This window comes from Erpetoichthys calabaricus, chromosome 8 (genome assembly GCF_900747795.2).
Source record: "Erpetoichthys calabaricus chromosome 8, fErpCal1.3, whole genome shotgun sequence".
Lineage (NCBI taxonomy): Eukaryota > Metazoa > Chordata > Cladistia > Polypteriformes > Polypteridae > Erpetoichthys > Erpetoichthys calabaricus.
The window spans coordinates 97,083,724-97,099,998 of NC_041401.2; the positions used below are offsets into that span (position 1 = coordinate 97,083,724).

At 37.7% G+C, this 16,275-nt stretch overlaps 1 protein-coding gene across 1 annotated transcript in view; it reads left to right on the forward strand.

Moving 5' to 3' along the window:
* tmem248 (transmembrane protein 248) overlaps positions 1-16,275 on the forward strand; it is a 72,799-nt gene that overhangs the window by 25,255 nt on the left and 31,269 nt on the right. The window contains 6 exon segments of the mRNA XM_051930803.1: positions 5,537-5,822; positions 6,595-6,599; positions 12,417-12,542; positions 12,544-12,563; positions 14,018-14,201; positions 14,469-14,612. Of these exon segments, the coding sequence (XP_051786763.1) occupies positions 5,537-5,822; positions 6,595-6,599; positions 12,417-12,542; positions 12,544-12,563; positions 14,018-14,201; positions 14,469-14,612 (765 nt within the window).

Here is a 16,275-nt window from a genome sequence, read left to right on the forward strand (position 1 = left end):
CATACATGTTACACAGCAAAGTCCTGCAAAGTCTGAGATCGCTCAAAGCAGCCAATTGCATGCATTGCCACATTGCACTGCTTACAGTATGTGTTGCTTTGGTGCCTCCTTTTCAATTGTCTGTTGCTGCACTTTCTCACATATATTTTTAGTGTGTACTGTAGACAGACAAGTCACCCGTTTGACATCGTGCCATGCCAGTGCCACCACGTTATCCACCCGCATGAAAACCGTATCGCCTCTTTTCATCTTCAGCCTGTCTGGCTTCAACTGTGAAGCCATGTGTCTCCTGTTCACCCCCACTATGCCACAAGCTCCAATACCCATGCTGTGTAGCTCCATGAACAATTCTGGGCATGTATAGAAATTGTCCATGTACACAACATGACCCAAATGTTCATAGCCCTGAAGCAGCTCCCAGCACAACCTGACTTGTCAAGGGACAGTTCTCTCTTTGAAAGAAATACTTTCCTGTATATGTGATTACTTTCAGGCAGAAACCAGTGTTTGCTTCTGCCAGTACAAAATCCTTTATGCCATACTTTGTGGGCTTATCTGGCATATATTGGCAGAAAAAAAGGCATCCCTTTTATTTTATCATAGATTCATGCACAGACAAATCACGACCAGGGTGATAAAATTGTTTATATGTTGGTTCCACAATGTCAAGCAGCGACTGAACTTTATTCATAGGGTTATAGCCTGGCTCACCCCTTGGGATTTGCTTCTGGTTATCACAGAAGTGAATAAAACTTTGCAGCAGCACATACCTATCACACAGCATAACCTGTCCAAGGCCACCAGGGGACAAAGCACATTTGGACCAATGCTCCCTGAAGTTATATCACCAGCCTATTCCCATCTCTATTTGTAATGACACAAAGCCTTTCAACTTGTCTTTTGTTGTGGGTTTCCACTTTGAAAAACGAGAATGTGATGCAAGTGCAACCCGCGATTCAAAAAATTGCTCTGCCTACCTGTTTGTCTCGTCTGACAGTAGCTGAAAAGCAGCATCAGGAGAGAGCAGCCTGAAGTAGTCCAGCGGCTGGTAATCTGTCGTGTCCAACAGCCATGCCATCTTGTGAAGTCCGGTAGCCAGTTCTGCTCCCACAGATCAATGTCTGGGTATTCCTCCCACGCGAAACTTGCCATAGGTGCATCGGCTGCACGAATGCGCTCAGCTGGGGCGGCTTCAGCTGGTGTCCGATCAGCTGATGCCGGCTTCTCACTGTCTTGCTCGATTGCCTGATCACTGTCAATAAAATCCGATTCTTAAAAATCTGAGTCTGACTCGCCGATAATGCGCAAAACATTGTCTGCCGAGTATTTTCTTTTCTGCACTCGCTTCACTCCCTTGTGAGATCTCGATACCATCTTGCCGTTGTTTACATTTCGCAACTCACGCACACGCAAGGATCAGTTGCAGAGTCAAAGAGTCTAACATTTTTCCAAGCACAGAGGGAATGCCTGTGACATGACAGTAAGTTTTGTCGCCATTGCGCCCTCAACCCCTCCTGTCAACAAAAGTCGATATCTGCCCTAAAAGAGTTAATATTTGGTTATTTCGATGTATCATATCTCTTACTTGGAGGATAATATCTTGTTATAAACGCTTGATTTAGTTTTATGTTTCAACACTTGTTTAATGCATATTTTGAGATACTGATAGATAAAAAGGCAATAAACTCTGTGTCTGACTTGTTAATAATTTTCTGTACTCCACTATAGTAACTGCTCTTTGTACCGGACTCCATGAAGCCAGTTATATAATTAAGAAATGACCGAGAATGTTGAATTGGGCATGTAACAAAGTATCTAAATAAGTCAACAAATCTTTCCTTTACGAAGTGCCTTGAAGAAAGCCATTACTTAACACTAGAATCCCTGAAGCCTACGAAAAAACTAGTAATCCCAGCCCGCCTTAAATTCCTTCGCACCTCTCCATCAGCGTCTTTTTTTGTTTTGTAAATATGTTGATCAGCACAAGCAACAAGCAGCCTACTAGCCCAACCCAACCCCCCACCTCCCCAGCGACGCAGGTCAAGTCACAGAAAAGATTCTCAGAGCTCAAGTTTTGTTTATCTGGGTGTGAGGTGCCTGGAATTGTAGAGGGTAAATAATATATCATCATTTGGAATACATACTTTTTCGTGTGTGTTCTGTGTCTATAACAGTGTATGTAAATGTAGGATGAAATGCGAGGCAGGAATTGTTGAACACATAACTAAAAAAGAAACGTTTTTCATATTTTAGTAATAATTGACAAATGTAGACATGAAGTGTATAATGTGTGAAGACTGAAGTCCAAATATCAAACACTTTCACAAAAGGTACAAATATAACAAAACAAGTGCGCTTTTATTCAAGAATATAACCATAGAAAAAGAAATCGGCTTAGGGTACGATGCTGACACAACCACTTGGGTGGTGCAGCAGTAAGAACTGCTGACTCGTAATCAAGAGGTTCCCAGTTCGATTCTGAGCACGTCTGTTTTGAGTAGTGAGTTACTCTAATTGTTACTATTATAGTATAAAAACATACATTTGATTTGAGTCTCTAACAGCTGGTGTAAATTTATGGTACTTGTAAAAGTTAGTGTTTTATTATTTGGTTTTATTCTGTCAGTCACATTCACGCTCCCTCTGATCTGACATGCTAGTTTTCAAATAAAGACGTGCTATAACAGCAGTGAACTCAGATGAGGGTTCTACATTGGAGAAAGAGAACAGAAGTCCTCCCCACAAGAAACGTCCACTCACACATAAGATCAACGCAGCTGCACCAGGCGTATAGGCGAAAGATGGCACTGTTTGGATGTAGCAACAGGTTGGGCGTCATCCGCCAATCAATCTGCCACATGCCTGTCCTTCAAAGAAAAAGCAGGGATTACAGAGCTCGCCAAGGTATCGTGCAAAGTCCTGTTTGTGATTATGTTTTGTGATGGTCTTTATATGAAAAACATTTATATATTACTTATGTAAAAGCCAGATTGAATGTTATTTACCTATTTACCTTGATTTATTTACTTATCTTCCTACACCGTAAAGACACAAGTAGACTGCAGAGCTTCCTGTGTTTGATGGACACTGGCAGTTCTTACCGCTGCACCACCCAAGCAGACGTGTCCGCATTGTACCCTAACATAATTTTCTTTTCTAAGGTTAAATTCTTGAAATTAAAGCGTATTTGTTTTGTTAAACACTTTCACAAAAAGATACAAGTATATTTGATATTTGGACTTTCTTCACACATTATACACTTCATGTCTACATTTTGTCAATTACAGTGGAACCTCGAGATACGATCACCTCTGTATACGAGAAATTCAAAATACGAGGAAAGTATGAGCGAAAAATTCAGATCTAAATGCGAGCATTGGCTCGCTTAACGAGCCACGAGCCAGGCTGTGGGTATAGCTCTCAGCTTAGCGAGGGGGGCGTGGTAGCAGTTGCGAGCCCGCGATCTGCGGTGTCTGCATTTCTCACTTAAGTGCACAGGTGGGAAACTGCCCACATCCATGATTGTTCCTGTGGCTGATGGGCTGCAGCTGCCAAGTCCTCCCCGCATATATAGAGAAGCGCGAGCCGGTTAAGGGGGAGAAGAAGTAAAAGAAAAGAGAGGAGAGAGAACGGGAGGTTGTGGCAGGCAGGCAGGCGCGCGGGCGGGAGAGCGAAGCGAGCGAGAGAGTGCAGGCTCGCGTGTAGCTGAACAGGCGGAGCCAAACAGCTGAAGCAGGACGGTGTAGGGAAGGTCAGCTGCATTAAGAGTGTCTCGCCTGTTGCGGGGCCCGCAGGTGAGACGCTAACAGAGAAGAAGCACCGGGGATTGTCATCTGTTTTTTAAAGACTGCATCCTTTTGACGTTTTAACCTCGTGTTAAAGGATTGTTATTCTTGTGTATTTTAAACCTCCAATTCACAACTGTTTTAAGGATTATTTATTTAAAGATTTATCGAATGCTCTACTGCACTTTGGACACCTGTTTTGATTCTTTTAATAATCAGTTATATTATTTACCAGTGTTATTTATTAAGGTAGACTACAGTATATATAATTTTATCAGTGTTATTTGTTAGGAAAATTGATTTTTATGTTAATATATTTGGGGTGCGGAACGGATTAACTGGATTTCCCATTATTTTCAATGGGGAAGTTTGTTCTAGATACGAGAAATTCGCTATACAGCTCAGTGCTGGAACGAATTAAACTCGTATCTAGAGGTTCCACTGTATTACTAAAATATGAAAAATGTTAATTTCATCCTAAATTTACACACATCGTTGTAGACACAGAGCACACATGAAATGTATGTATTCCAAATGACGATATATTATTTACCCTCTATAATTCCAGGCACCTCACACCCAGATTAACAAGATTTGAGCTCTGAGAATCTTCTATGCGACTTGAGCTGTGTTGGTGAGGGGCAATGGGATTGCATGCTGCTTGCTGTTTCTGCTGAACAACATATTTACAAAACAAAAGACGCTGATGGAGAGAGAGGCCAGCATTATGAGTTTTTTCGTAGGCTTCAGAGATTCCAATGTTAAAAACTGCAGCGAGTGGGGTTTAAAATTATCAATCCATTATCCAACCCGCTATATCCTCACTACAGGGTCACGGAGGTATGCTGGAGCCAATCCCAGCCAACACAGGACAGAAGGCAGGAAACAAACCCTGGGCAGGGCCCCAGCCCACTGCAGGGCGCGCACACGCACACACTAGGGACATCATGGAAAAGGCGCTATAAATAAAATGTATTATTATTATTAATTTAGAATCGCCAATGCACCTAACCTGCATGTCTTTGGACTGTGGGAGGAAACCCACACAGACACGGGGAGAAACATGCAAACTCCACACAGGTAAGACCCAGGAAGCGAACCCAGGTCTCTTAACTGCGAGGCAGCAGCGCTACCCTCTGTGCCAACATGCCGCCCAGAGTTTTAAAATTACTCTATTCTAATTGTGTGCTCTGCTACTGGAAACAGGTTTTATATTTTTGATTTCAAATTAAAATAGTATAAACACTATTGCCTTTAATACAGATGTTGCGTTTGAAAAAGCAGGTACTGAAAGATATTGTTTCAATTTTTTTATGATAGACATTTAGTATTTTATACATGGTGTTGTATCGATTTTCTGTTTTTTGTAGTACAGTTGTGCTTGAAAGTTTGTGAACCCTTTAGAATTCTCTATATTTCTGCATAAATATGACTTAAAACATCATCAGATTTTCACTCAAGTCCTAAAAGTAGATAAAGAGAAACCAGTTAAACAAATGAGACAATATTCGATCATTTTCGTCTCATGTTTAACTGGTTCCTCTTTATCTTCTTTAGGACTTGAGTGAAAATCTGATGATGTTTTAGGTCATATTTATACAGAAATATAGAGAATTCTAAAGGGTTCACAATCTTTCAAGCACAACTGTATATTGCAGTTACTTGTCTGTGTTGAACATGCAAGGAAAAAATGCATACACATTACAAGAAAGTTGAAGTTAATGTCTCTGTTAATTTCTTGCCTCCTACAGGACTGGAATACCTTTCTCTTAAGATTCAATGAACTTGATTTCTGCATTTCTGAAAATGAAACCCTAAAGCATGGTCTGAATGAGTCGACCACACCAGAGAGCACAGTAACAAGTGTACAGGCCAGATTAAGCACACAGGCCCCACCTCTTCTTGAGGACCCAGGACCTATCAATATCTCTGTACCAATCACCCTCACACTTGATCCCTTGCGACCTTTTGGAGGATACTCTCGCAATATCACTCACCTTAGTGCTTCTGTACTTGGTCATCAAGTCAGCCTTACAGGTAATTGCTTCTGAATGACCAGGCTATACTATATACATGTGTAATAGCTTTTCATTAACTTTGTTGTAAATTGCAATTTCTTGTTAAGAGAACTGAACATTTCCTTTCAAAAAAAATAAATAAATAAAAGTTTGGCCTATAATTACACAGAAAATTATAAATGCACTTAATAGTATATTTCACCTGTAAACGGCTCTTTAAAATTCTAGTTTGCCATGGAAATTTTAAAGAAATACTAAATGTTTTGGAAATCATTATGAGTGAAGTATTATTAGAATTAACCTGGTAAAGTAGATACTCATCAGTAATATCCACAAAAAACCCTAAAGGCTCAAAGTTGGAAAATTGTATAGGTCAGGTAGGTTTACTTGTAGCATAGATAAGGTGGAAAACTGTTAACTGAATTATTTATAGTAATATATTACCACTTTACAGTAAATATGAAGCTGCACCCGTCTAGTTCACAAACAGTACACACAAAAACAAAACTGTCATGGCTGTTTTGGAATGTTTTGAAGAGCACATGCTATGCTGTGATTCTTTGATACCTTTAGGTGACAGGGTGAAGTTAAAAGGTAACATGTTTATTGCTAAAAGAGATGGACCACCCCCATCCCCTAAATTGACTCCATTTTTAGCATCTGTTAACTTTGTACAAAGACTCTGCTGATTTAGCTTAGCCAAATCAACTGCCTCCCGGGCTTTTAGACCTGCACATAGTGAGTAAGCTATTTGAATCTCGCTGAAAGATTTACATGCCCATATGAAATAGGCAAAGTTATTAGGTGTGTGTGCTTGTGTTTTCATCCTTCCAAAGCACTGTTGTGAAGCAATGCTTACCTATCTCTCATATGCAATTACATTTACGTGCTGTCTCCATGTTAAATACAACTGGATATATTAGGACTGTTAAATTAGGCCTACAAAAGTTTGAATATTCAAATTGAAAATAAGTATTCAAATATATTTAAACTTAGGTTAATGATTGTGGACGTTACATGTATGTGTGTTTTATTTGTGTTAATGAGGATGTCTTAGCATGAAACAGTAGTCAAGGATCTTAGGTTAAGAAGAAATTGGAACAGGATTAGATGCAGAACAATAATTTTAGTGTACTATTAGAAGTGTTGAAAATTCAGCTCTGAATATACTTGTAAATCAAAAAGCAGCGGCTAGATAGAAAAAAAACTGCGCACAACTATGCTGTGGAGGGGCTGTAGTCTTTACTAATTAAGATAACAAGCAAACCATTCATAATTACAAAAAGGCTGAAAAGGATTCAGCAAAATAGAATCTAGAATTGCTGCCACCATCTACTGATAGACATTTTGCAGTTAGTTATGCAAGTGTATTGGAATATACAGGCTGTGGCCTGCCACCGAACTATGGCAGGTGATGTAGACCTTTTTTCTGAGAGCTACATTTCTGTGCCACCTTTACGTTTTTTTCAATTGACATACCGTCTCTCTTAATATTTATAAGCAAAATTTGTCTGAATTGAAAAGACAGATCACAGCAATATAATCATAAGTTCTATAAAGTGAAATTAGTCTGGGCTAGCATTTCTCATAAAAAGCTTATTTTGAAGTGCGGGGTTTTTTACAATTAAAATACTGGTATATAAAATAAGAAGAGCATTAACATTCAAAGTCTGTCATTATTAGACAATAGGTGAGTGTTCTGTGGAATTTGGATGAAATACCAATGTAATAAATGCAGCCAAATCAGACATTTTGCATTACACTGTAGCCTTGTCTACATCCATACTGAGCCCTAAATGACTTTAAATTGATAAATTAAATAAGAACACACAATTTTCAGTTATGCATAGCTTCCGATTAATATGTCTGTGGACTCTACACTGGTCTCATGTTGCCCCTTCCCGAGATTCAAGTGCATGTGTTACCTTCAGCTTTATAAGCAGGATAACAAAGAAATAAAGGGCACATCCCAATTTCAAATTTTTTTGATTATTTGCTAGCTTAAAATAAACATCACTCTTAATAAAATCTCATTTAATTTGTAAAATCTGCTCTGGTGCAGGTGCCTTTGAAATATCCTGATCAAAATCACCTGCCCAATTTCTTTTTCATTAAAACTGTAGTACAATACGTATAGCATGGTATACATGTGAATTCAGAATTATTTAGGCCCCCTTTATTTTCTACACACTTTATTCTGTTGTACATTTAATTGTAATTGAAAACCTTGCCATTTTTGCCCACATCTGCCCTATAGTTGGCTCTCTGACCAAACTGAGTAATCGGGCAATAAGAACCAGACAAGAACCAAATGGTCACTATGACATAGCATTAGAAGTCCTCTGCTGAGACGGAATAATCTGTCAGAAGGATGACCATCTCAATAGCACTCCAATAACTGGGCAATTGTGGTATATTTGCTAACTTGCAATTTTAAAGAATTCTAAGATTATAATGGAAAAGGTTCTCTGGTCTGATGAGACACTGCTTGTCACTTGCCTATTATCATCCCTACAGTGAAGCACGGTGGTGGCAGCATCATGCTATGTTGGTGCTTCTCAGTGACATGAAGAGGGGAGACTGGTTAAAACTGAGTGAAGGTTGATTGCAGCCCAATTCAGAAAGGTCCTGCAAGATAACTTGATGCAGAATGCACTCAACCTCAGACAGGGGTGACTATTCACCTTTCAGCACATCAATCACTCAAAACACCACAGCCAAGAATACACTGGAATGGCATGGGACACTGTCTTAAAACAGACTTTAATCCCATAGAACATCTTTGGAAGAGACCTGAAGATGGTAGTTTACAGGAACTTCACATTCATCCTAACAGTACTTGAGAAGGTCTGCAATAAAAAATGGGATAAATGCCCCAAATTCAGATGTGGCAAAGCTTGTAGACACTTACTTACCCAAGGAGACTTAATCTTGTAATTGTTGCCAAAAGAGAGCTTTCCCAAAGTACTGGATATAGGGTCTGAATAGTTTATATGAATGAATGATTTCAGCTTTTGATTTTTTTAATTAATTAGGCAAGCCTTCCTGAAAACATGTTTTCTCTTTGTTATTATGGGTTATTGAGTGTAAGATTGATGGGAAAAAATGGCAAATTAAATCAATTTATCCAAAAATAGGGAACTTCAGAAAGGGGGCAAATGCTTTTTCAGAGCACTGTAGTTGTTTGCTAAAGCAAAACTGAGAGAGAGCTTAAAATTGATTGTGATTATGCAAATCAGAATCACTTTATTGGTGGCATGTGAAAAATACCAGAATTGATTTTGGTTAGGTGCAAAGCATGGGATACAAGACATATTAACTTAAAGACAACACAATTTCAACCCCCCATTAACATGACACTGTGGAAACCACTATACAAATCCAACAATTTCTTGAACAAAACATTTACAAACTTCAATAGTTAACTCAAATATATAGAAAATCTATACAAAATAGTGAAAGTTGAGCAAGTATGAAGTATTTACGAATAGACAAACTGCACAGTTACCAGTTATATGATGCTAAAACAGTTGGGAGTAACCCATGTAAGTTTATTTAGAATCTGAATAATTTGAGGAAAGATGGCATGTACTTCGGGTCGCAATAGACCTGTACCTCCTCTGTGATGGCAAGTTAATGAACAGATGGCTGCTGGGGTGAGTGGAGTCAGATGTAATCTTTCCTGCTCTCTTTTTCGCTCTGGCAATGAACTGATCTTTTAATGTTGAGAGACAACAACCAGTCATTTTTCTCCACTGAACAAATCATCTGCTGCAACCAAGTCTTAGAAAGAGAGGAGGCAGAAGGAAATTCTTGGTGATGGCTGAGTAAAAAATTTAACAATACACACCTTGATATGACAAATTTCTTAAGCTGGCTAAAGAAGAACAATCTCGGTCTGGCTTTCTTGATGATGGAGGTGATGTGCTTGACCCATTTTAATGTATTAGTGAAAGTAGGTCCCAGGATTTTAAACTACTGAACCACAATGTCTGGCCATTAATTTGCAAAGGTGGACAGTTAGTGACATTTATGATTAGTGACATAGTAATTAAAGGCATTTTAGTTTACCAGCTTAGCCATGCATCAACATAAAAAGTAAAAAGACACTGACATTTCATAAGTTTCTTTATTACCTACATTTGATCATCATTGGAGGTTTGCAGCATCTTTATTTTTAGTTATTAGCAGGAAACAAATGTCCTCCTAATCTAATTTTTATAGCCGTTGAATTGCTATAGTCATCTTTTTTTTAAAAATCTGTAAAATATTGTAACTTTTTAAATTTTAATTTTACTCTTAGAGTTTTCTTTATATGCTTTGCTGCATATTATTTATTGGCTGCATAATTAACATAATATTACTTCTGAGAAAGATATGTCTTAATTTTAGGAAGATAAACAAATTTGTAGTTTTTCTTCCTCTAGAAATGTTTTTTTTTTTAACTGAAGAAATTACAGATTATAGATTGCAAACTGTTTCCACACCTTTTGTTACTGACTTTGAAATACTTTTGTGTGTCTTGCTCTTCCAAAACCAAGTATGTAGATAAAATTGTTTTTATTTCAGTGCCATAAATTGGTTATGTATGCTATGGATGTTTTCATTATGTTCTAGTCAGTGTGCATGTTAAAAAAATAGTTTGTGTATTATTTGATCTTTCTAGTGCTGGCTTTTAAGATCTGTTTACTAAGAAAATAAGTGTTACATACTTGTAAAGTATAAGTACATATGTGTCTTCCTATTTTATAACAATTTGTTCTGCATTTATTTTTTCACATCATCAAGTAAGTGTTGTACAGTATGCCCCTACTTTCCTAGAGCACCTGCGAATTTTGGATGTGGTTAAAAAATGCCTATTTTCATAGTTTAAACCCTAAATATGCCCCCAAAACACTTTAATTTCAAACTCGGCTTAATACATTACCTAAAGATAAAGAATGTAATTGTAAAACTGTGTACTGTACTGATATGTCTCCTGCAGTGCTAGAAAGTAAAATACCGATGTTACCGATTATATGTACTGTAATTCATGCAAGCGCGTTTTCATTGCCAGAAGTCTTAAACGGTGCAGCCTTTTTCGGCAGCATCTTGGGGCCTTTAACACTTAAACTGCCACATACTTGGGGGTTAATGCATCCCTGGACGCCAAATACTTTTTTGGTGCACTTTAAGTAAATGTCACAATTAACAAAGAAAAAGTGAAATTTTAATGGAACACTTTTTTTTCATGGCAAAGAGGCATCACAATTAACTGTAACACTGATCATTTTACACACTGCTAATGAACTGTAAAAACTTTAAAAAAAAAAAAAAAAAAAAACTACTGGAACAATACATACAAAGTGCAACTGACGCCATGGATGTAAATCACTGAGCCAACCTGCTCTTGACATGGCGTTCAGGCTTTTAAATAAACAGAACACACAAGAACAATCAGCTGAAGATGCATCACAGTCAAATCAGCAGCAAGGAGAAATGAGTAACGCTTTAGCGGTCTGGTGCTGCTAAGATAAAACCTTTGGAGAAGAGAAGGTTATTTATTTTTATGGTGGAGATTCCAAGGATGCAAACAGGCCTTGACCCAACCAGCGCACAACTCACAAACAGAGACAAAAGCAAAGCAAACCCGGTAATCAAACAGCAAATAAAGAATGTAATGAAAACAAATGAAATAAGAAAATAAATAACGATTCCACCCCTGTTCCCCCCTTACGGAGATTACACATTAAATACAACAACATCACAAACAAACACACATAGTAAATCATGAAAAACCGCACAGATGAAATGTAATGATGAAAATATAGTCCAGAGATCAGCACGTTGAATGGGACTGTAAAGATAGTCCCTACCGCTAGTTCCTGAAAATGGTGAAGACGGGGTGGACGGGTTCAGGAGCACTTCTTTCTTTGCAGGATGGCCATGAATCCACTTTCAGTCCTCATGTATACCAGGAAGACGGCAGAAAATCCTGACGTACGAAACGATCCAGGACAAAATGAATAAGTACAGTTATCCCAACAGAAGGCAGGCAGACAGACAGAAACTTGAAATACAAATTACAAAAACTTTTTTTTTTTTGCTTTTTGGTCACCGGCTCCCTTTTTAAAAAGCCACGCTGACAGCCCTTTAACCTCAAACAGCCCCAGCACCCCTCAGCAGAAGACCAATCAGATCCACTGCAGGGACTGCTGGGAACTGCAGTTTTAATTCTATTGGCCTGGTTCACCATCCCAAGCCACAGTTCTCTCTACAGTACAGTATTGCCACGAAAAAGGCATACAAATTGCGGAGGATATTCCGGTTTCCGCTAACAATTATTAGGTTCTAAGAAAAATCTGCAAATAACTGAAAAGCCGACTTCGCTGGGGTCTACTGTATATAGATTTACAGCCCATTTTTTACATGTCTTTTAATATTTAAAAAGTTGCTTACTATATTTAACATTTGTTACAGTCCCTTAAGAGGTATGTGCGAAATGTGATATATGTCTAATATATTGCCCCTTAGTCAATACATTTCTGCAACTGGTTGATTTTTATCACTAGTGATTTAGGGTCTTTTCATTTGTGATATGGTCTTAACTTTCTCTTTTTGTGTTTAGGTCGAGAGGCCCTATGAAGAGTTGAATATTACTTTCACATTGCCTGCAGCATGGAACTCTGATGATTGCGTCCTTCATGGACACTGTGAGCAAGTAGTATTTAGCACCTGCATGACCATCACAGCAGCAAAACAGTGTCTTCCCAGTTACAGTGTAAGTATTTTCAGCTCTTTATACCACTAGGTGGCCATTAAAAACTCTGTTATGGTAATAATTATTTAAATTTTGTTTTAATTGTCCTTGGGAGGAGGAGAAAAGTTATTTGTGTCTTTAATCTGTCCATTTTCTAAACCTACTTTTTGCAGTATACGGACTGATGAATCCAGAAGTATATTCAGGGGGCAAAATGTGCAAGTCACTAGTTAAGTTCTGAACATGACCCTGCTTCATGAGTATACATACATAGTATGCCAACATAACTATTTATATTCTGCAATTTCACTGATGATAGGATAAATGGGTGTAGGAATAAAGGAGTAAGGCATTATTTTGTTAGCTTGGTTACACTTTGACAATTTTTAGATGACATATCAAAGCCTGTGCAGGTATTACATGGACAACTGCTTTGCATTTACTCACTTTTCAGGAGGTATATAGCACTTTTTCAGTGAGCTGTAAGGATACCAACAATTTTGTCCATGTCTGTAAATCTGTATTGTAGTATATGGTATTTTATGATGTTAATGAATTAAACGTAAATAAGTCTTACTTTTTACAGTATTAGAGCAGAACATCTTATTAGTGTAATTGGCATGGTTTTGTAGCTAGGATACTTGGAATGTCAAGGCATGTCCATTGAATGATTGGAGTTTAGTGGTTTTGCTTCAGAAATTTATGGGTAGGACTCTTTAAACTGATGAATTGTTTTGTATTTTGCACTAAATCTTATTTTCTATTACAACACCTCTCTGTAGTATGGTGCTAATATTAAATTAATTCCTTATTATTGTACAAGTTTTCATTTTTTTCACCTATTATTTTGTTACTGCTTTATTATGGTTCTGTTACTATTCATATTCTATTCTCTATGCATCCTGTATTATATGGAGATATAATTGTTTTGCAAAATGTTTTTGATAAAGTTATGACAGGTGGAATATTAATTTATTTTGTTTTTGTTTTTTTTTACATTGCTTGTTATTTTCAGGAAATTTTTATTAGTATATAGAGGATATTTAGTTTTATTTTGCTCTGAAATCTGTTCAAATCTGTAAATATACAGGTATACTTACACAGAATTCAACATTAATTGAACTACATGTGACTTATAGATCACTTAAATAAAAAACAACATTCACAATAACTACTGATGCCAAAAGTTTTGTCATTACCTGGAATTGCCTTTTGTACCTTTTCTTTTATTATTTTAATTAGTATGTAATTTGATTTGTAGATGCATTTCCCTTGTTTTAATGTACATTTTGTATAACTATTCCAAATTTCATATGTAAATGCAATGCATACTTCACTAGAAAACTAAACTACAAAACAATAGGAAGACAATTTTAGTTCAGTGCTTTATGTTTAAATTTACAATACTATGGATTGACAAAATTTTGTCTCTTTCTTTGTTTGTGCCAATAAAAATATATTTTTTTTTAATACAGCCAGCCGCCCCACTGTATACCTGAGACATACAGCAATGCCACAGTTTGGTACAAGATTTTCACAACTGCAAGAGATGCCAATACCAAATACACTCAAGATTACAACCCCTTCTGGTGTTACAAGGGAGCCATTGGGAAAGTGTACCATGCCCTGAACCCCAAGCTTACTGTCATTGTTCCAGATGTGAGTTTTGGTTATTTAAATACTGTGCTCTAGCAAGTCTGTCCTTTCCCTAAGCCCTGTTTTTAGTTGTGCTAGTTTAGCATGTTTTTAGTGCTAATTACTAGTTTGCTGTAGATTAGATTATCTGTCCAACCAAGAACTCATCACAGTATTAACCCTAATCCCCACCCTACATGCACACTTATCTCTCAAATAAAGACATTAACAGTCAGATTATAAGGTCACTAAATAATGTTTTTTTTTTTTCTTGTGGACATCTTATTTTAGGATGACAGGTCCTTGATAAACCTGCACTTGATGCATACCAGCTACTTCCTATTTGTGATGGTCATTACAATGTTCTGCTATGCAGTCATCAAAGGACGGCCTGGCAAAGTACGACAGAGCAGTTCAGATTTCTGTCCTGAAAAGGTAAATGCATGGGGAAAGCATTTCCTCCACTATTTGACTTGATTTACTTGTTGCTTCCTGGAAATCGTTATTACTAACCAAGCAACAGTTGGGATAAAGAGAGTGATAGAAACATCCATCATCTATAGAGACGGGCAAATGCCCTCTTATATCGCCTCCCAGTGTTGCATGGTAAAAGAGGTGACTCATTGTTCTTATAAACACTTAAGGGAACAAGTTATTACCTTTACTGAAAAGCAGACATGAAATTCATCACAGCATCAAAAGTGACCATTTTCTGTTATGTGGAAAGGAAATTATATGCCAAATGTGGAAAAGATTACATACAGAAAATAGTATAAAGACTATCCTTTTCCCTAAAATTGTCCAAGGGGAACACCCTAACTGCCAAAACAAATGTCTTGGAAACAGTAGGTTCATGCTGCTGCATCTAAAATGGATCTCAACCAAGAGCTTATAACCCTTAAAAAAATTGTGACTTCTCCACAGATTTAATGCTAAAATGAAACTACTGTGAAGAGAGTTCTTTAGAGCTTTAAATGTGTTCAACCTGCCCTTTATAAAGGTTTGACCTAGTTATGGTATATCATCTATATCAAATTATAATTATTTTGTTTATTTTTAAAATAACATTATTATAAAGCAACAAATAATATTTTCCACTGATCTGATGTCCATATACTCCTTACTTTCAGACAGAGAGCACAACAATATGAGAGAGGTTTACAATCACATTTGAATTCATTCAGCTGAATCAGTTATTAGTTAATTATTTCTTAATGTATAGTGCATCCAGAAAGTATTCACAGCGCATCACTTTTTCCACCTTTTGTTATGTTACAGCCTTATTCCAAAATGGATTAAATTCATTTTTTTCCTCAGAATTCTACACACAACACCCCATAATGACAACATAAAAAAAGTTTACTTGAGGTTTTTGCAAATTTATTAAAAATAAAAAAACTGAGAAATCACATGTACATAAGTATTCACAGCCTTTGTTCAATACTTTGTCGATGCACCTTTGGCAGCAATTACAGCCTCAAGTCTTTTTGAATATAATGCCACAAGCTTGGCACACCTATCCTTGGCCAGTTTCGCCTATTCCTCTTTGCAGCACCTCTCAAGCTCCATCAGGTTGGATGGGAAGCGTCGGTGTACAGCCATTTTAAGATCTCTCCAGAGATGTTCAATCGGATTCAAGTCTGGGCTCTGGCTGGGCCACTCAAGAACATTCACAGAGTTGTCCTGAAGCCACTCCTTTGATATCTTGGCTGTGTGCTTAGGGTCGTTGTCCTGCTGAAAGATGAACCGTTGCCCCAGTCTGAGGTCAAGAGTGCTCTGGAGCAGGTTTTCATCCAGGATGTGTCTGTACATTGCTGCAGTCATCTTTCCCTTTATCCTGACTAGTCTGCCAGTTCCTGCCGCTGAAAAACATCCCCACAGCATGATGCTGCCACCACCATGCTTCACTGTAGGGATGGTGCCAGGTTTCCCCCAAATGTGACGCCTGGCTTTCACACCAAAGAGTTCAATCTTTGTCTCATCAGACCAGAGAATTTTTTTCTCATGGTCTGAGAGTCCTTCAGGTGCCTTTTGGCAAACTCCAGGCGGTCTGCCATGTGCCTTTTACTAAGGAGTGGCTTCCGTCTGGCCACTCTAC